This window comes from Hippocampus comes, unplaced genomic scaffold (genome assembly GCF_001891065.2).
Source record: "Hippocampus comes isolate QL1 unplaced genomic scaffold, H_comes_QL1_v1.1 scaffold7, whole genome shotgun sequence".
Classification (NCBI taxonomy): Eukaryota; Metazoa; Chordata; class Actinopteri; order Syngnathiformes; family Syngnathidae; genus Hippocampus; species Hippocampus comes.
This window is the reverse complement of record NW_017842060.1, coordinates 8,354,590-8,375,951: the sequence shown is the minus strand read 5'-3', so window position 1 is coordinate 8,375,951 and position 21,362 is coordinate 8,354,590. Positions and strand designations below refer to the sequence as shown.

The following is a 21,362-nucleotide window of genomic DNA, read 5'->3' as shown; positions in this document are numbered from 1 at the left end:
ACTGCGAACACGGTGAGTGGATTCGTTTACTGCGTGTCACGTTGATGCGTCAAAATGTCATCCCCACCAAATTCCACGCAGAAATCCATCACGGGTTGCCAGTTGTGTTCGTGCAGGTAGATCAGTCGGACTTGCACAGTCCGCCATTGCCCCCCAACCCCCCCTCCATTTTTGTTTAACATGCAGCGCGGCCTCACAGACTCTTCTTGAAATAATCCACCCGCGTCAGCGCGTGTTTTATGTTGTCAGTTCAAGTGCATCTGTGGATAGACGGTGCAGCCGCAACTGTTAATACGCACCAGGGGTGATTTGGCGCAGCAATTCATTAAGGCGTTTGGACAGAATGTACAGTGGACCTTTCATTGCAGCATCATGTCTTTCCCTATCATTGTCGATTTCAGTTGGTATTGACCCGATTAAATGCCTAAACATAAAATGTACACATATAGGTAATATTATATCTAAATTGTTGGGAAAGTGCATTTATTATGGCCCAATAATCACTTAGATTTTAAATGTATCGTTAGATATATGTTTTTTGCATTAAAAATGAGTGTGCGATCCCTGCTGCAGGAAACCACCGCAATGTCCACCCCAGACCCCCCACTGGGAGGCAACCCCCGTCCGGGTCCATCCCCCGGTCCAGGTCCCTCCCCTGGGGCAATGCTGGGCCCCAGCCCGGGTCCTTCCCCAGGCTCTGCTCACAGCATGATGGGACCCAGTCCCGGTCCACCTTCCTCTGGACTCTCCCAGCCAGGCCCTTCTGGCTACAACCAGGACACCATGCACCCCCTGCACAAAGTAAGGACAGTCAAACTATGAATTTGGTTCCTCTACCAAGACAGATTAATCTGGTTTTGGATCACCACTAGGCGGTCCAGTGGTTAGTGCATCGACCTCACAGTGCAGAGGTCGTGGGTTCGTTCCCAGCTCCGGCCTTCCTCTGTGGAGTTTGCATGTTATCCCCGTGCCTGCGTGGGTTTACTCAGAGTATTCCGGTTTCCCCTCCTCACATCCCAAAAACATGCATGGCAGGCTGATTGAACAGTCTAAATTGTCACTAGGTGTGAGTGTGAGCACGGATGGTTGTTCGTCTCTGTGTGCCCTGCAATTGGCTGGCAACCGGTTCAGGGTGTCTCCTGCCTGCTGCCCGAAGACGGCTGGGATTGTCTCCAGCATGCCCCGCGACCCTTGTGAGGATGAAGCAGTTCAGAAAATGGATGGATGGATGGATCACCGCAGTCAATTACTATTTAAAATAACACGCACACACACACACACACACACACACACAAATAACCGGGACAAGGACATGCCCATGTCCCAGTGTGGGACAAATAAAGGATATCTTATCTTATCTTATCTTATGCCAGAAGAATCTAATTTAAGATAAAGTGCAGCTATTGTTTCCTTTGCAAAATAAATCCATGCTGGAATAAATAAGATTATTTTGCACTCTACTGGAGTAAAAGTATCTACAGCAGTGTAATAAAGTGAAAGTATTACATTTGGTTGAGACATGGGTAGAAGCCATTAAATGAAGGTAATATCTGCAATGTTTTAAACATGACGTGTCTGATGGGGGTAACAGCAACAACAGTCCTGAGTTGTAACAGTTTTTTCTCATTGTGTTTTCAGTCCATGGAGGGCATGCATGACAAGAGCATGAACGAGGAGAGTCGCTTCAGTCAAATGAAAGCGCTGTCAGTGAGACCGGGCGGGCACACCGGTATGGGTCCCCCACCCAGTCCCTTGGACCAACATTCACAAGGTTGGCAAATCAAACACTCCATTCTTAAGTAATCCGCAACGACAACATTGTGCAAGTGACATCCCCGAGGCGTGTGAGTGTGACTTTTGCGCAATCAGGTAGTTTTGGTCGCACCCAAAGGGAGACTCTTTACCAACGACACATCAAGATAACCACAACAATTTGGTTCACATCTTCATGACTCCAGTTTGATAAGAAACAATATAACAAACAACATTTATAACACCAGTAAACATTACTCCATTTTCCATGATCTAAACATAATTGGAAAGCATTTTCGATGCCCTTTCAGAAAATATGTTGATATAAATTTCTTCAATTTGAACCAAGTGATGTGTTTTGTGCTGTAGGGTCACATGAAATATAATCCCAATATGAATGTGACATGGATGTAAACTTCTCCACCGTAACTGTAGATTAAAGGAAACATTACATTTTTCCACATCAGTTCTGCTCTGACATTCGTTTGTAAAAATTCATAAAGGATAAAGAATTACAGCACACTTACTTTCCACTAGTCACCCTCTGGTTCACATCACTTGGTTTTGAGGGAAGAGAGTTCTGTTTCCATGACAACCAGGGGGCGGACCGATAACATGTGACATAGCTACTTGTCACTATATTAGCTTTCTCCACCTCCCGACTGAGTATTAAAAAAAAAGCAGCGAGCAACAAATCTTTTGTCACGCCGTAGCTTCCGGTCTGTTTTCATGCCTCCTTTCATGATCCCCTGGTGTCTTCCAGGTTATCACTCTCCATTAGGTGGTTCCGATCATTCTAGTCCGGTACCATCCAATGGTCCTCCATCTGGACCTCTACTTCCATCCTCCTCCTCATCTTCCTCCTCCATCGGCGCTCCCCCCGCCTCCACGCCTTTGGAAGGCCCCGGTAGCGACCAGCACTCCCTGGGCCCAGGCAGCCGCTCAGGACCACTCGGCGCTTCAGGGCCAGGACCCAGTCCCGGGCCGAGCTTAAGCGCCACTGTCCCCACCCTTATGTCAGGCCTTGAATCCGGTGGTCTTTCTGGACCTGGGGGCCCCACCCCTTTTAACCAGAGCCAGCTGCACCAACTCAGAGCTCAGATCATGGCCTATAAGATGCTTGCCCGAGGTCAGCCCCTGCCGGACCACCTGCAGATGGCTGTGCAAGGGAAAAGACCGATGCCTGGCATGCAACAGCCCATGTCGAGCTTGACTACAGGAGCCGCGCCACCAGGACCAATGAGTTCAGGCTACAGTCGCGCTCACGGTGAGGACTTTATGTTGACCTTGTGTAACCTCTGCCAGAATTCCTTGAACTTGCTCATTTTGATTACTGTATATAAAAATATACATTTAACATAAAAAAAGCATATTTTGCCCTTCTAGGAATGATGGGCCCCAATATGCCTCCACCAGGTCCATCAGGTCCGGCAGTCGGAATGCAAGGACAGAACCACAATGGACCTCCCAAGTCCTGGCCTGAAGGTTTGTGGCTTCTATTGTGTTGCATTTTGGATGTGCCTCTGACACCTCGAGTCTTTTGTTTCACTTTCCTGCCTTCAGAGAGGAAGTTAGGCCTGTGGTGTTGCAAAGTGATGATGAAGTGATTTATGTAAACATGCTGAAACATTGATGACTGCAGTTCCGTGTTCATCATCTTACATATAGTCATTAAAGTTCCCAGAACAACCCAAATTAGCCACAAAGTCCTAAATGGTATGTGAGTCCGGACTATTATAACAAAGTGATAACCTTGCTAAAGCATGGATGACTGCAGCACAATGTTCATCATCTAACGCTCGAGAAATAACCACCGCAACCCAAAATGAGCCACAAAATGAATGTCGCACAATGTCCATCACCTTACATGAACAAAATAAACAGAACAACCCAGAATAAGCCTCAAAGTTAATTTAGTTGCAGTAATGCAGTGTCGGATCATGAAGTGATGTGGAATGTAACAAAACTTGAAGTTGAACGACCATGCATTTGTTGCACATTTTATGCATCGGGACGTTACTTCATGTACACCACAAACTTGATTGGAAGATGGAAGATGACACTAAACTATCGGCATCCCCTTCTCGATTCCTTCACGTTCTTCCCTTCAGGCCCGTTGGTGAATGCAGCAGCACCGTCCAGCGCTCCCCAAAAGCTAATTCCGCCTCAGCCCACGGGACGACCCTCACCCGCTCCCCCTTCGGTGCCCCCCGCGGCCTCCCCCATCATGCCTCCGCAGACGCAGTCCCCCGGGCAGCCGGCGCAGCCTCCTCCCATGATGCCTTACCACAGCAAGCAGAGCCGAATCACCCCCATCCAGAAGCCCTGCGGCCTGGACCCCGTGGAGATCCTGCAGGAGAGGGAGTACAGGTACCAAAAATGAGTTCGGCAACCGGTTACTGAACAGAACAAGTTAGGATAACTTGATTGGATGCTGTAGGTTGCAGGCTCGCATCACACATCGTATTGCTGAGTTGGAGAATTTGCCGGGCTCTCTGGCTGGAGATTTACGAACCAAAGCTACCATTGAACTCAAAGCGCTACGACTGCTTAACTTCCAGAGACAGGTGAGCGGCGCGGCAGGCAGAAGCAAAACCCGTTTTGTACATCGAAAGATTTGTCGTTTTATTTTTTTTTACGGTCGGCGGGTGCGTCCAGCTACGACAGGAGGTGGTGGTGTGCATGCGCCGTGACACGGCTCTGGAAACGGCGCTGGATTCCAAGGCCTACAAACGCAGCAAACGCCAAAGCCTGAGAGAGGCTCGCATCACAGAGAAACTGGAGAAACAGCAGAAGATCGAACAAGAGCGCAAGCGCAGGCAGAAGCATCAGGTAGGCAACATTATTAGGAACAACTTCACTGTGCGTCGAAAATATGATTGTTTAAGAACATTTTTGGGTTGACTTCCACTTTAAGTCCGATGGGTTTTGTTTTTTTCAACTGTAATATTAGATAGGGAAAAAGGCTTGATTTTAGAATTAAGACATCATATTACAAGAAAACAGTAACCTGGTAGTAAGAGTCATATTTCCGCAATATTTTTTTTGGGGGTCAAAAGGGCAGAATACGACAAACAAACAAAAAATCATAATATTATGAGAGGGTGTCAGAGATGTTCACTCGGTGTTCGCCCTTAGGCTGAGGACAACTTTGCCAAAAACGCCAAAAAAAGGTGCACCCAAAGTAAATTTGTAGCTGTTCTTGAACCATTTGGAGTATCTGCATAGTTTCGGTCTCTTTTTGAAGATAACATTTTGAATTTTTCTCCCAAACAGTCAGAATCTGTCTAAGTGCTCCTGTCACTGAACTTATGGATGTTTGACATGTTCATACATGTACTCAGCTGACGACGTGCATCAGCGATTTGTTTTGACAGACGACGGAGAGGGCCCTCGGTGGGTTGTCCTAACTTTAAGGGTTTTTTTTAACAAAGGCTCGACGCAGGAACAGATCAACTTTCACTGCCGGCAGGAGGCGCAGTTTTCTATGAAGCCACTCATTGAGTGCTTCTCACTGACACCTGACCTCTGCTGCCTCTGCCGGCCTTTTTATTGATTGTGTATGCAAATTTCAAGAAATACATCAGAAAAACAAATCTTTCTTTCTGAGATGTGGGTCCCTTCACCTCAAATTGACCCATGATTCTCTGTGCTCCATTGTGTGCAAGATGTCTGAACACAAGCATTTCGAGGTCACTCAAGCATGTAACAAAATGAAATTTTAAGACATGACAACATTGTGTTTGTCTACTCTAACAGAGGGATGGATTCATACAGCTTGTGCTCTCTCTATCGCTCACCGTGTCATTGCAGGAGTATCTCAACAGTATCCTTCAACATGCCAAAGACTTCAAGGAGTATCATCGTTCCATCACGGGCAAAATCCAAAAGTTGACCAAAGCTGTGGGTACCTATCACGCCAACACCGAGAGGGAGCAGAAAAAAGAGAACGAGCGCATTGAGAAAGAGCGAATGAGGAGACTCATGGTAACGTGCGGCCTCCGCGTATAATAGACGAACATGTTTTCCAGCAGAACTCCCCCTAGCGTGATTCTGTCCATTCAGGCTGAAGACGAGGAGGGCTACCGTAAACTGATCGACCAGAAGAAGGACAAGCGTCTGGCCTACCTTCTGCAGCAGACGGACGAATATGTGGCCAACCTCACCGAGCTGGTCCGTGCTCACAAGGCTGCGCAGGCCCTCAAAGAGAAGAAGAAGAAGAAGAAAAAGAAGAAGAAGAAGGTATGTAGGTGCAGGGTAAAGCTCACCTTATTTGATTACATATGACGGGCACAAGATCAGAAGGAGTCCTCGAAATTGTAAACGACTGCTTTGATTCTCCTGTTCAGTTGGAGAGTCCAGAGGGACAGACTCCAGCTTTGGGGCCTGATGGAGAGGTGAGCTGTCTGAAGTATGGCAAGCGTCCAGAGGCTATGGTTTTTAGATGCTTCTTGTGTGTGTCAGTGACTTCTATTTAGAATGTAAATTGTAATCTCACTTCCTCTGCAGCCTCTGGATGAGACCAGTCAGATGAGTGACCTTCCTGTGAAGGTCATCCACGTGGACAGTGGCAACATCTTGACCGGGGTGGACGCTCCGAAGGCGGGGCAGTTGGAGACGTGGCTGGAGATGAACCCCGGGTGAGGAGGAGAACCGAACAGACACTGAACAAATCAAAGTTAGCAGAACCAAATCACTTTGTTTCAATTTGGTGGCATGTATACTCTTATGATCAATCTCTTGGGCAGGCGTGGGTATTGGTTCTGTCTGATTGAAATGCATGGAACAAAAATGGGGGAAAAAAGTAAATAGGCACAAATTGAAAGACTCATTTCATTGGACAGTGCCACTATAAATACTGGCATTTACAACTGGAAGGTACTGGACTTGTTCAATATTTACCTTTCAATTGCAGAAATAAACTTTTTTTTTTTTTTTTTAGTTATGAAGTAGCACCACGCTCTGATAGTGAAGACAGCGAGGACGAAGAGGAGGAAGAAGTGAGTGTTTTAATTTTGCAACAATAGTACATTGCTACAATAGACATTAAAAAAACATTGCCCTTTTTTTTTTTTTTTTTTTTTTTTTACTTATGTCCCTGTACCTGCTGTGTGTCAGGAGGAGGAGGAGGAGCACCAGCCTTCAACTGCACCAACAGAAGAAAAGAAGAAGATAAGCGACCCTGACAGCGAGGACGTGTCAGAGGTGGACGTGCGACACATCATCGAGTGGGTAAACTGACGCATAGCACTGCTCATTACTATCGTGCAAGAACTTCACTCGAAGCGATTCAACTTCCTAGGAATGCTAAACAGGATGTGGATGATGAGTACAGTGGAGCAGCCTTTGCGCGAGGACTTCAGTCTTACTACGCCGTGGCTCATGCGGTCACAGAGAAGGTGGAAAAGCAATCCACTTTATTGATAAACGGACAGCTTAAACAGTATCAGGTAAATAAACATGCTGTGTCTTAAACTAGCCTGCGCAAGTCGAGTGTGTAATCATGGGTTCCAGGGATGGCGTTACTAATCTTTGAAGCCCCAGTTAAGCCCCTCCTGCATTGTATTACCATCCATCCATCCATTTCCTGAACCTCTTGATCCTCATTAGGGTCGCGGGCGGTGCTGGAGCCTTTCCCAGATGTCTGCGGGCAGTAGGCGGAGGACACCCTGAATAGGCTGCCAGCCAATCGCAGGGCACACAGAGACGAACAACCATCTCCGCCCACACTCACACCCAGGGACAATCTAGAGTGTTCAGTCAGCCTGCCATGCATGTTTTTGGAATGTGGGAGGAAACCAGAGTACCCAGAGAAAACCCACACAGGCCCGGGGAGAACATGCCCCTTTAGGGGAAAAAAAAACAAAAAAACCCCTGGTCGACTGGTTAGCATGTACGGCTCACGGCAGAGGGGTCGAGGGTTCAATTCCAGGCTCTGGCCTACTTGTGTGGGGTTTACATGTTCTCCCCCTGGCTTTTTCTCCCTGTACTCAGGTTTCGTCCCACATTCCAAAGACAAGAATGGTAGGTTGATTGAGCGCTCTAAATTGTCCCTTAGGTGTGGTTGTGAGTGACGGTTGTTTGTGTGTGACTTGCGATTGGCTGGCAACCACTTCAGGGTGTACCCGGCCTACTGCCCGAAAACCTTCTATATATGTCATGAATCTGTATAATTAAACATTTCACGTATTGATTTGGACTACAGTACTGAAATTAGTGATGTTTTCTACAATATTTCTAAACCAGTCAGAGAACTATGTAGCATGAAAAGCCAGCCAATGACAGTAGTTTACAATTTTATTTTTTACAATCCAAGACCGATTGAGAAACTCAAGCCATGGCACAGTGAATGAAAACATGCCCACCGAAGTAATGCAATCCCATATTTTCTAATCCTGGGCAGGTCACGTATTCCTGGTCATGTTCGGTTAAACCTTGTTAAACTGTTGTGTCATATGCCAGCTTGTGTCCTACACTTAATAAGGAATCCTTGCGGTTGGCTGTCAGATCAAAGGTCTCGAGTGGCTGGTGTCGCTGTACAACAACAACCTGAATGGCATCCTGGCTGATGAAATGGGCCTGGGCAAAACCATCCAGACAATAGCGCTCATCACGTACCTCATGGAGCACAAGCGGCTCAACGGACCCTACCTCATCATCGTGCCCCTCTCGTGAGCTAACCAAATTGATTTGTTCTGGATGAGATTTGAAAGCAGACATGAAAGTCGTATTTGAATCCAACACCCTTTCTGACCACCAGGACTCTTTCAAACTGGGTGTACGAGTTTGACAAGTGGGCACCTACAGTTGTGAAAGTATCCTATAAGGTGGGTTTAAATTTTATTCGGCAAGGGAACCACACTTGGTAACTTTATATCACAGCAGTCTCGAGCCTTTTAGACCACAGGTGTCAAACTCAAGGCCCGGGGGCCAGATCTGGCCCGCCACATCATTTTACATGGCCCGCAAAAGCAAATCAAACATGTCAACTTCCACGATGATTGCTGAAATCTGGACCAAAATAAGAGAATTTTTTTTTTTTTTAGCAATTTCTTGTTACCAAACCCCTCATTACAGTAGTTGACTTCTTTATATGGTTTCACAGTCATAACGGCCCTCCAAGGGAAACGGTCACTACAATGAGTTTGACACCCCTGTTTTAGACCAAGTACCACTTCAATAAATACTGAGCAGACTGAACTTAAAAAATAATACAGTGATGAGGAATGACAAATATAAATCAAGTATGCTTTATCTATTCTTGACGTTTTGCATTTCTGAGTCCAATCTAGTTGTTGTCTTGCGTGCAACTTTATGCTTCCTTTTGTGACAGTTTTGACGTGGCATTTGCTGCTTTCAGGGTTCTCCGGCTGCCCGAAGAGCTTTTGTCCCTCAGTTGCGTAGCGGCAAATTTAATGTTCTCCTCACCACCTACGAGTACATCATTAAGGACAAGCAAGTCCTGGCTAAGGTGGGCGTGACTATCAAATAACTGCGCCCTTTTCTGACACCACATACAGCTAGTCGTATTATAGTTTTGCAAATGATGTGACTTCGCGAGGACACATGGGCCTCATCTGTTGTTGTAAAGCAGGCTCCGTGCATTTTGCGAAAGGCGTTCGGGCCTAGATTAGCCCATGAGGGCAGACTGGCCGTCATTTTTTGAGTTCTACTTCATTTCTCAACCTCCCGGCAGATCCGTTGGAAATATATGATCGTGGACGAAGGCCACCGAATGAAGAACCACCACTGTAAGCTGACCCAGGTGCTGAACACTCACTACCTGGCGCCGAGGCGGGTGCTGCTGACCGGCACACCGCTGCAAAACAAGCTCCCCGAACTGTGGGCGTTGCTCAATTTCCTCCTGCCCACCATCTTCAAGAGCTGCAGTACCTTTGAGCAGTGGTTCAATGCCCCTTTTGCGATGACCGGAGAGAAAGTGAGACACTAAATGCGGGATTCTTTTTCACTACTCCACCATCTGATGTCAAAAAGTATGTGTTTGAAGGTTTATTTGTCTGAAGTGGACGGCATAACCCGTGCGACACTCACAAGTTGATGTAATTTGATTTGCAGTCCGACTGCTGTTTTATCACTTTCTACTCTACATCCACTCAATGTGTCCGTCCCACCCTGCAGGTGGATCTCAATGAAGAGGAGACCATCTTGATCATCCGTCGTCTTCACAAAGTGCTCCGCCCCTTCTTGCTGCGCAGGTTGAAGAAGGAAGTGGAGGCACAGCTTCCAGAGAAGGCACGACTAGCCTCTTTTGGCCAATGTCACGTAGCCAGCCGTCTTGTTATTTTGGGTCTTGAATCTTGTTGGTGGTGGTTTCTCATTGTTTGGATCCCATTCCTCCACTAACGCGCATTGTGCATCCCTGTAGGTGGAGTACGTGATCAAGTGTGACATGTCGTCCCTCCAGCGAGTGCTCTACAGACACATGCAGGCCAAGGGCGTTCTGCTGACCGATGGCTCTGAGAAAGACAAGAAGGTGGAGTATATGCTTGAGGTTTTCGGCAAGTGAAGCCAATCCGACCGATTTCGAACTTAGGGGGCGGGGGAAGTATTTTAATGTTGTTTTATGATGTGTATGATCAGGGCAAAGGAGGCACCAAGACACTGATGAACACCATCATGCAGTTGAGGAAGATCTGTAACCATCCATATATGTTTCAACAGATTGAGGTACCGCTGAAAAATGTTGAATTTGTTTGCTCTTTATATGACAAGAGTGTTCGGACCACACTGAAAAGGATTATTCAAAAGTAGGAAGTCATCAGAAAACAATACAGGGATAACGTTGAATTTGTATCAGAATGAATTTGTAATTGTTTTCGAATGAACAGTTGTAATGCGGGAATAAGGTTGCAGACCCAACGGCGATAGGTCCAAATCTCCTACATTCCAAAAACATGCATATATGACTCGCTTTGACTGTTTTTTGCAGGAATCTTTCTCTGAACATTTGGGTTTCTCTGGGGGAATAGTCCAAGGGTAAGTGCGAATTACAGCACCCCATGCAAACCGCATGTATACCTTATAATGTGCCAGTAAGCTCATCACTTTTTTTTTTTTTTTTTTTTTTTTGTATGTCAGCCCCGACTTGTATCGAGCCTCAGGAAAATTCGAGGTGTTGGATCGGATCCTCCCGAAACTGCGAGCGACAAACCATAAAGTGCTGCTCTTCTGTCAGATGACCTCACTCATGACCATCATGGAGGACTACTTTGCCTACCGCAGCTTCAAGTATCTGCGTCTGGATGGTAAAAAAATAAAAAAATAAATAAAAAATCCACACGCATTTGATAGTTGGATTTGGACGGTCTTGCTCCTGGGCTTCCCCCCCCAGTTATGGAGTTGGATTCACTTTCCGAGACACTACGGTAAACAAGCGTAGGAAGACAGCTTAAAGAAATCACATCAATGAATTTGCATGCCAAACACAAAGCTGAAATCTACTGTGTTTCCAAAGGGCCGTAACCTTTCTGGTACGTTTTTAGATTTTCAAAATAGTTTCCATGGGAATGAATCAGAATGAATAGGAATTCACTGAAACATTTTGAGTCAAACGTGGTAATGACAGATTTTTCTTGAACGGAAGCCAGCCTCTCATTAACGTGATGTTGACAATGGATTGTCCTGCCAGGCACCACAAAGGCCGAAGACAGAGGAATGTTGCTGAAGACCTTTAATGACGCCGAGTCCGAATATTTCATCTTCCTCCTGAGCACTCGAGCAGGAGGCCTCGGCCTCAACCTGCAGTCCGCCGACACAGTCATCATCTTTGACTCGGACTGGAACCCGCACCAGGTTTCCCTCTATTCTCTCCTCATTTTTTTTTCCTTCCTTACTTCCAATTTGTTTGGATTCAGAATAAGTTGTCTGAGAGGAAATAATGAAAACAGAAATAATTTGTTCTTTGGGTAATTTGTCACCATCATAAAAAGGCAATGTTTGGAGGAATATTTTAATATTCTGAACATGTCATAAAAAGGTAAAAAAAATCAGTCAACCACTGTTCTTGCTAGATTGAGGTATATTGCAGCTGCATGTTGTATATCTCAATTTTCACAAGCGTAAAATGAAGTTAACTACTGTTATTAGCTTAACTTGGACAGGAAATCATATCAGGTGATTATGGAATTGTAATTGTTTTGATTTTGAGTCGTCTTCCGTCCTGTTCTTCTTCTCTTTTAGCGCTCTTCTCGGCGCACCTCTTGTTGAGGCAGCTCCATCTTTTAGAAAAAGTCGCTGCTTAAAAGGCAAAAAAGCATGTGCGAGTTAATCCGTTGATATTTTCGTCGTCAAATTCCAGTTCGTTGCGCAGCTCATCTGCTCCACAGTCAAGTGATTCTGTGTTTGAATCTCGGTCCAATGTCACCTTGGATAGGTTTCAGCTCCCCCATGACTTTAATCAGCAAACACACTTTTATCAGATGAATGGATGGATGTACAAATGCAGAATGTTCACTGCCCAAAGCCGGAAATTCGAACATAATGCTCACATTTGTGTCAGTTACATTTCATTTCCTAGTTTTATGCCGCCACCCCCAGGACCTGCAGGCCCAGGACAGAGCCCACCGCATAGGCCAACAAAACGAGGTGCGCGTGCTGCGCCTGTGCACAGTCAACAGCGTGGAGGAGAAGATTTTGGCCGCCGCCAAATACAAACTGAACGTCGACCAAAAGGTGATCCAGGCCGGCATGTTCGATCAGAAGTCATCCAGCCACGAGCGCAGGGCCTTCCTGCAGGCCATCCTAGAGCACGAGGAGCAAGACGAGGTCTGGGGACAAGACGTGTGCCTACGGATCAATGTGTGTGCGTGCACCCGCAACACAGCACTTTAGCGGTGGTTTTGGAAAAAGGGTTGACTTGCTTATTCTCCGCTTGCCAATTGCGTCTGCGGTATTCAGGAGGAGGACGAGGTCCCTGACGACGAGACGGTCAACCAGATGATCGCCAGGAGCGAGGAGGAGTTTGATCAATTCATGGTCAGTATTTGGATTAACACCAGCTGGATTGCTTCTGGAGAAGGAAAGAACAAAGAAACATTTGACAAGAGCACAGTTAATTCGCAGTGTAATTGTTTGTTTTTCTTAATAGTTTCGATCGCAGAGTTTTGGTTTTTTTTTTTTTCGACAAAAGAATCAATTTGTTCCAAGCAATATCCGGATAATTCTCATCACAGTTTTGCATGCAATGAACGAGTGCGTCGATAAAACCCAAGTCGCCGAGCAAAACCGCTTCCAATTCAGTGGCACAAGTCAACATGATGAATTGCGTCACTCCTGATTACGGATTCTTATAAGCATATTAGTACAGTAACAATGACCATACCTGTTTTTTAAAAAAGTAAAGTCAAATATGATTGAAGGAGACCGACTAACCCAGTTGAAAGCGTTTCCAGGTGTCTTTCATAACATGTCTGTGATGCACTTTCTGTCAAAAGTATCCCAACCATTATCTGTAAATCAATCTTTGGTGTGCATTTTAAGATCAACCAATCAGAGAGCAGAAAAATGTTGACGTCTCTCAGCCAGCTCACAGGCCTTCTTTGGTGAATCTGAAATGTCATTGGTTAGAAAAAAAAGAAATTGCGATTTCTGCGGTGCGTGGCTGTGATCGACGTCAGCACTCGGGATTCTGAAGGCGTCGGGTAAATACTATAATGTTTGCATTGCATACCACTGGTAAACAAATTCATATTTCGCTTGACGTTGCAAATGAAATGAATGTTCATTTTGAAAAGTTGCCCCCTTACATTAAATCCAATCCTGTGCAAGAAGGACCTCAAGAGAAATGTGAGTCAGCACGATGGAAGAGTATATGCCGACTGAGGTCATGAAAAAGGTTTGGTGGTTTTGTTCTCCGGCAGAGGATGGACCTGGACCGCCGGCGCGAAGAGGCCCGCAACCCGCGTCGCAAGCCTCGCCTGATGGAGGAGGACGAGCTGCCGACCTGGATCATGAAGGACGACGCCGAGGTGGAGCGGCTCACCTGCGAGGAGGAGGAGGAGAAAATGTTCGGGCGAGGCTCTCGTCAGCGGAAAGAGGTGGACTACAGCGATTCGCTAACCGAGAAGCAGTGGCTCAAGGTAATTGGAGGGAAAGGGGGGCGGGGAGAAAGAAGGAAAGACGGCGAGGCGGAGTGTCAACTGACTGTCGGTTTTCCCTCCCGAGCAGGCCATCGAAGAGGGCACCCTGGAGGAGGTTGAGGAGGAGGTGCGTACCAAGAAGACCACTCGGAAGAGGAAGCGGGATAGGGACCTGGACCTCCCTGTGCCCTCGTGCTCCTCGGGAGGAAGAGGACGAGGAGACAAAGATGACGATGCCAAAAGGCAGCGAAAAAGGGGGAGACCACCTGTTGAGAAGATATCCCCCAATCCTCCCGCCCTGACCAAGAAGATGAAGAAGATCATCGATGCCGTCATTAGATACAAAGACGGGTACAAAAGCTTCCTGATTTTGTTCTAAACGCAGTCATTGGAGACCGACGCATTCTCGTGAGAACCGATACGTGAGCCGGATACAAAATTCAGCATTTTACAGCTCAGACCTGTGTGTGTGGTCTTCATGGACGATGACCCTCATATCCAAAACATTTTATGGAAAAGGCCGCATATCTTGCCGACTAAAATGTGAATCAATTATTATTCATCATAATTACTTGTTTTGAATAGCTTTAAAGAACAAATAATTTTAAAAATACATACATTTTCTGTTATGGTAGAAATTATTATAATTCATAAATTTTCTCATATTTCAAGCTATTTTTTTATTTTATGCATTTCTTTTTTCAAAATACTTTTAATGGATCATTTTTGCGGCTTTAGTTTGCACTGGTGTGTCAAATACTTTGCCCCCTCATGCACAGTGGATTAAAAAAAAAAAAAATCTACCATTCCCTTTTAAATGCAAAACCTGTGATATGAAATAATTTAGACCAAGATAAATCATTTGAAAACTTTGTTCACTTTGATTTTGACCTATATTCTCGAGAATTTAGTTCGCAAAAAAAAAAAAAAATCTATATTTTCAATAGCGAGAGTTCAAATAAACACCTGAGAAATGTAGTCAAAGCTTTCTGTGGACCATGTCTTGCGCTGTAAAACGTGATGACCAGAAATGTAAGTAAAAGCCTCCTGGAACATCAGAACTGTAATTGGAGTGAATTGAGTAGCACTTTCAATGGTGGCCGATATGTGCTGAATTCCATTTCCCATGAGTTTAAATGTGACAAATTCTCAACACAGCCAAATGCCCAATTATAATACAATGTGTACACTTGTGCAACCACATTTTCTCAGCTGTTTATTTTTAGGCCCAGTGTCTGACTGGAGCCTCGTCCAGGGTGGAGTCCATGTTTCGCCCAAAGTCAGCAAATATAAGCATCAGCTCCCCGAGACCCTGATCAGGATAAGAGGAATAGAAAATTAATGACTGCTTGGCTCTTTATTTTTACTTCCCCTCTTTAAACTAGTCAGTTTTTTTCCAAATGAGTTGGACAAGTTTTGAGATGATTTATCTTGTTCTCATTTTCTTAGCATCACAAAAACCTTGTATTTATACAGGGGTGTGTAGACTTTTAATATCTACTTAAGCTAAATAAGGTAGCAAAAAAATATTGTCTACACACACACACACACACACACACACACTTTCTTGTCTCATCTTGATGATGTCACCTCAGCACGAGTGGACGTCAGCTCAGCGAGGTGTTCATCCAGCTGCCGTCTCGCAAAGAGCTGCCTGAATACTACGAGCTGATCCGCAGGCCAGTGGACTTCCGGAAGATCAAGGTAATGTCACAGTGCAGGTCTCATTATAAGTTTAATTTTTTTTTAAAATGTGTCATCTTTCACAAACTCTAGGAGAGGATTCGAGGTCATCGCTACCGCAGTCTGGGCGACCTGGAGAGAGATGTCATGCTGCTTTTCCAGAACGCTCAAACCTTCAACCTGGAAGGATCCCTGGTGAGGGCCAGTTGAGAGGCTTCCCTCTTTAGAAACGATGATGATGATGAGGATGATGATAAGGTTTATTGACATGTAACGCGAGCAGATATACGAGGATTCCATCGTGCTGCAGTCGGTCTTCACCAGTCTGAGGCAGAAGATCGAGAAGGAGGAGGAGAGCGAGGGCGAGGAGAGCGACGAAGAGGAGGATGAGCAGGACGACGGATCTGAGTCGGAATGTAAGTACGAGCATCGCTTCTATATATATTTTTTTTAAATACCTCTCTGCATACCATAGTTAAATGCCCTGACGTGCGCTTGTATGTTCAGCCCGTTCCGTCAAGGTCAAGATCCGTCTGGGCAAGAAGGAGCGAGGCGGAGATCGAGGAAAGGGACGCAGCAGACGATCGGGACGCACTAGAGCCAAACCTGTCGTTAGTGACGATGACTCTGATGAAGAACAAGAGGAGGTAAGTCTGTGTGTGTGTGTCATTGTGTACGTTTGTCAAACCAAACACTTCATTCTGTACACTTGGACCATCTCACAATTTTGCCTCGACAAAAATAAGAGTGCTCAGTTTTTTGGAGTGGTGTAGATTTAGTCACCTTTCTGTTCTGTGCAATTTTTTTTTTTTTTAAACAGTCACCATTTATGAGCAAATATGTGAACACAAACAGTGCTGAACCCATGTAGGCAAACCATGTATCCATATAGGCATATATTCCTTATCCTCTGCGAAGATTGTCCAATATTACTGCTGTACTGAGGAGTCCAGAGATGAGCTTGGTCTCCGGTACTGGAAATCTGTATGCTGCGGCGTATATAAAAAAAAAAAATGTCTGGCCAATTCGTGCGACAGGCGCCATCTTGCTACATGTCATACACTCCCCCCAGTTGGCCAGGGTGCGCGCACCAGAATGAGCAACACAATGTGCATTGAAGGAAAAACTGTTTAATTCAACGTATGTCATTATGGTTTGTTTTTTAAAGGAATAATATCAGAGAATGCTATTTTTGTGATTTATAAATCACACAAGTTGGATTACGCAAATCTCAGGGCATGACTGTAATTGGTTAATTAAGATTTTTTGACTGTACGAACGTGGAAATAGACTCAGTTACTGTAATTGTGTCTGTGTGTACTCTGCAGGAGCACTCCCTCAGTGCAACTGATGAAGAATCCTGAAGCGAGAGGTGTGGCATGAAGGGATATTCCGCCTGCGCACACACGTCCAGTACATCAGTACGCAAAACCTCCATCCACTTGTTCACGTAAAGGAGATAAAACTGAAGAGTTTGCAATAATGCAAATGCACATGTTCAGTCAAGGTCTTCATTATGTGTGTCCCTAATCTAACCCGGTTTTCAATTTTTTTGCGTTTAATTCCAGTTCAGTAATGACATGTGTATCCGCTGGTGATGAGACTCAATTAAAAACTCAAAGGAGAGGCTTTTTAATTCATTAATTGCACTAAATTTCATTTTAATAGCATACAAATATTTGACAAAATAAGTTATACTTTTACGGTTCAAAATACATTTTGGTTGCCCAATTTCTCCTCTTTTCGCCCGTTATTGAGACAAGTCTTGCTCGCCTGACGCTAAACATGATCTCCGGCGGCTATTCTCACTGCAGTGTTTTACATTTAGGGATAAGCAAAATCTTACTTTTGCACAATTTTCACATAACCAGAAACTTGCCCATATTTCCATTGAGCACTTTTTTCAAATTAAACTTTGCGTCATGTTTAGTATTGCTTGGAATATAGAATGGAAAATTGCATTTCAATTTTTTTTTTTTTTTTTGGTTTTGTTTTGTTTTTTAATTTACTGTCCTTAATTCATCAAATTGAGCACATTATAATCCCAACCCAAGTATTTGCAGTTGTGAAATCACAACTCGGGAAGCCTTCAAATTGATTGTGTTTTTCTGTATGATGATCAATTTATGCCGTTTATTTATTCTACATAATTATCAAATGGTAATTACCACTTCACTTACCCGAATGTTTACGAAAACAGCGAGGAGTCAAACTCTTCCGCTTAGCTTTGAACTTGCCAAATAGTGAGACCAGACTTCTTTTGAAAATACAGTTTGTTTTGTTTTCACACAAAGTCTGCTGATCTCAAACCTTATGTCGTAACGTACATTGGTGTTCATAATGGTGTGTACTACTTTGATATGGTTGAATGTTTTCATTTCGTAGTATTTCATTTTTTTAACGTGCAATGTAAAAAAAAGGTTCTGATTGAGATTAACAACCACTTTTTAAAAAAGTGACCCTTTCCAAAAAGCATCTTTCACACAAAAGAACAAGTGATGGAAAGGACAACACAATGCAACATCCTACGAAACGCTATTTTATTTACTTTTTTTTCATGAGTGTTGATTAGACTCAAAGGGAAGAATCTAGTGGATATTTACTATATTTACATACAACTTCACTCACACACAGTTAGGGCTCTGTTAAGGGGGAAGATGTGCCTACATTAAAAAAAAGTAACTTATCTGCCCGATGGAGTTCAGAGAACATCTAGATCCTGTTAAAAAAAAAAAAAAAAACCTGAATGTATCCAGAAATGTTTTCAAACTGCCAAGAAGCAAGCGCCTTCCTCACCGAGTGGACATGACTGAACGTGGGTCAAAAGAGTCAGACATTCAAAAAGCAACGTTTGTGTACACTGGTGTGTTTGGGTTGGATGTTGAGCCTGAAACACTTTTCAGAACATGTGAAGTGACAATGTTGACGTGACTGAGGGTTCACAGAAGTTGCGCTTCACGTATGTATCCGTTTGCATCAAAACAGCCTGGATGCTGCTGCTTGCGCGTCTCGTAGCACTTCAAACATATTTGAGCACATGGAGGTTTTGAGCCAGCCAATATGTACTGTATCTTTAATTGCTTCCTAATGTTTTCTGTATGTGGTGACTTAAGGTTGGCAAAACTTTTAGTGTACATTTCCTGTTAGGTTTTTTGTTTTTCATTTTAAGTCAAAGGACCAGAGGGACGCTGGCTCCTCTCTGCTTGTGAACGCCCCACGGCCTGACAGTGTTGGATATTTCTGTATATGTTGGCTTACAATATGTTTTGGTGACTCTCTTATAGAACTGTACTTTTATTATTCTTGGTAGATAGTTCAACATGCAACCAAAGCATCAACATTTCTGTCTGTGCTGTGTTGTGTCATTGTTACTGGAGAGACCATTGTAACAATAAATTAAGTGTCAAGGTGTTTGTTGGTATCAGTTTATGCAAGCCCCTCATCCATATTCTATCGTGCTTGTCCACTGAGTTGCAGGTGAGACGAAGCTAACTTTGGGCACATATAGACAATCATTTACGCTTACATTCATATCTATGGACATGTTAAGAGTCTTCAGTGAATGCAACATGCATTCTTTGGACAGCCAAACGCAAGCATGGTGAAAACATGCTTATGTATATCTGAATAAAACTAAAAGTTTTTTTTTTATATTAAGCAGTCTTCATAGATGTCCATCAGCTCCAAAAAAGCTCAAATATTCTGTAAATAAAAGTGAATATAAAGTAAAAATTCTAAATCTATTCGATGCACATCTGACAGATGCAATTACTCTATTTGACCGCAAGGGTGTGCTCTCAGACAAACTGAACCGATTAAGCAAGCTTGAAGAGAGGCGATTATTCAACCGCCAAAACTTTTTTCACAAATGTACTTGAGTTTAAATGTTTGTGAGCGCCACCTCCACAGAGTCTCGAGGAAGAATTCCCAGCCAGATGCGGTGAACGTTGGTAGACTGGGTTTCCTGGATTTTAGAAAACCACTGACCCTCACCCCCAGCTCACAACTCGCTGTTCACATCTCGTGAGACATACAGTGGAACATTTAAGGTCACACGCAATCTGTTGTGGAATGCTGGCTGAGTTGGTCGGATTTGCACATTCTGGAATTAGCAATGTGCACATGTATTTTTCGTCAAGTAATATTTTAACATTCCGAACAGACATACAAGTGTAAAAATAATACTTTACACAACAATAACATTTTCAAGGACACAATATGCACACATATGGATTGTTTTTCCCCCTTCTACCTAAATTTATGTTCATTATTTTGACTCAGCAGATTGGGTTGAAGAGCAGAAGCAGGTTACCATTTTGGACAGTTTTTAATGGAAGTAAATTGAATGGAACATTCTTAGCAAATGTTGACGATGGCTGGCAAGATGCTGTTCGCCCATTCCTAGTCACTCTTGGTCCCAAGCCTGGATAAAAATGGTTGGGTTGGGTCAGAAACCTTCTGACCCAGCGTGTTACTGAGCATCACACCCTTAAAAAAAAAACAAAAAAATTAAAAAAAAAAAACACACAAATTCACACATCGTCACACGTGTATGCACACAGGGGCACTACAAGGGATTTCAAGTCCACAAAAAAAATGTCTCTTTGGAATCCCTGCAGTGTAGACACACACACATACACACACACACACACACACACACACACACACACACACACACACACACACACACACACATACATGCAAGCCTTCGGTTAAGTGGGTGGTTGAGGTAGTGTTGAAATATGTAATCCAGCAGGCATTTCACCATTCAAGGAATACCTCCCAGAAGTGAGTTTGATGTTCCTGACTTCTCTGTGCAGATCACTCATTGTGCCACCTATGCCAAACTCACAGCTCACAAACTAAAATTATTCGAAAGCATTACTTAGGCTCATGAAATATTAATTGTTGGCAACAAATTGACTCTTATTGCGAAACAGATGTATGAGTCACTGAGTCACTTCCAGGATAACGTTTTTTTTTTTTTTTAAATGAATTCGAGGAATTGCTGCAGAAGGAAATGGTTTAAAATGTTTCACCAATGAAAGGTGCTGCTCGAGTAATTGCAAATGTACTTCAGTTGATTTGCCAAGATGGCTAGCTACATATCGGGTAAGCCTCCCCTTAGCCCTGGGAGATAAAACAACTTGGCACTGTACCTGATGATGACTTAGTTACGCTTTTCCCAAAAGTGTTGTGCTTTTCATAAAGGTGGAAATGAAATCAAATTAAAATATAAATACATATACAAAACTGTGACATTGATCATACATGGCCGGGAGCTCAGCCCAAGGTGAAACAAGGCAGTGCGACACCGGAACTAGAGGGTGTTCCAGCCGTGTCAGAAATCCGTGCGGTCTCAATTAATCCCCTCCAGTATTTTGTTGTTTAAAATACATGTTCAATTATTTTCTTAGCCCTTTACGTGTCAGTCAAGCCCCACTTTACCACCTGGAGAGAAAAAGAGTTGGGGCTGTACCTGTCCTGAACCTCTGAACCAAGACTCGCCCCTGGTAATTGTGTATATGTGTGTGTGTGTGTGTGTGTGTGTGTGTGTGTGTGTGTGTGTGTGTGTGCGTGTGCGTGTGCGTGTGCGTGTGAGAGAGAGAGAGAGAGAGAGAGAGAGAGAGAGATTATTTGTGCACTTATTTTCACTTTACTCAAAATTTCGCTGTAACTACTGCATTACAATGGCAATCCGGACTACTGTATTCATTTGGTGCTTAAGTAGAAAACGTACGCATCAAGGTTGCCAATGCCAACTCCTCGCCTCCTCCCCAAGGGAGGGCCCTGGTGTCCGATTTCAAAGATCACGCCACTGCTGAAACT

The 21,362-nt window shown here is 44.2% G+C and overlaps 1 protein-coding gene across 2 annotated transcripts; it reads left to right on the top strand.

Moving 5' to 3' along the window:
• Nucleotides 1–585: 585 nt before the first annotated feature.
• Nucleotides 586–18,944, top strand: smarca4b (SWI/SNF related BAF chromatin remodeling complex subunit ATPase 4b). Of its 2 annotated transcripts, none has more exons than XM_019862380.1 (33): nucleotides 586–801; nucleotides 1,639–1,771; nucleotides 2,516–3,019; nucleotides 3,139–3,237; nucleotides 3,864–4,122; nucleotides 4,193–4,319; nucleotides 4,411–4,584; nucleotides 5,566–5,739; nucleotides 5,818–5,994; nucleotides 6,102–6,149; nucleotides 6,262–6,392; nucleotides 6,695–6,752; nucleotides 6,871–6,980; nucleotides 7,055–7,202; nucleotides 8,260–8,423; nucleotides 8,513–8,579; nucleotides 9,113–9,223; nucleotides 9,449–9,691; nucleotides 9,892–10,005; nucleotides 10,139–10,246; nucleotides 10,354–10,440; nucleotides 10,703–10,749; nucleotides 10,852–11,018; nucleotides 11,402–11,565; nucleotides 12,310–12,570; nucleotides 12,670–12,747; nucleotides 13,632–13,850; nucleotides 13,939–14,201; nucleotides 15,446–15,554; nucleotides 15,627–15,728; nucleotides 15,817–15,949; nucleotides 16,041–16,180; nucleotides 16,862–18,944. In XM_019862380.1, the coding sequence occupies exons 1-33, from the start codon at nucleotides 586–588 to the stop codon at nucleotides 16,895–16,897; spliced, it is 4,971 nt and encodes a 1,656-aa protein (XP_019717939.1). In that variant the 3' UTR covers nucleotides 16,898–18,944. The 2 variants fall into 2 exon arrangements, with proteins under 2 accessions (XP_019717939.1, XP_019717938.1); XM_019862379.1 differs by having other exon boundaries at nucleotides 13,936–14,201.
• The last annotated feature ends 2,418 nt before the right edge of the window (nucleotides 18,945–21,362 follow it).

Coding starts and splice junctions, on each gene's coding strand:
- smarca4b (XM_019862379.1), top strand. CDS start 586: ATGTCCACCCCAGACCCCCCACTGGGAGGCAACCCCCGTCCGGGTCCA. Junction 3,020..3,138: donor AGGCTACAGTCGCGCTCACG/GTGAGGACTTTA, acceptor TTGCCCTTCTAG/GAATGATGGGCCCCAATATG. Junction 14,202..15,445: donor GTCATTAGATACAAAGACGG/GTACAAAAGCTT, acceptor ATGTCACCTCAG/CACGAGTGGACGTCAGCTCA.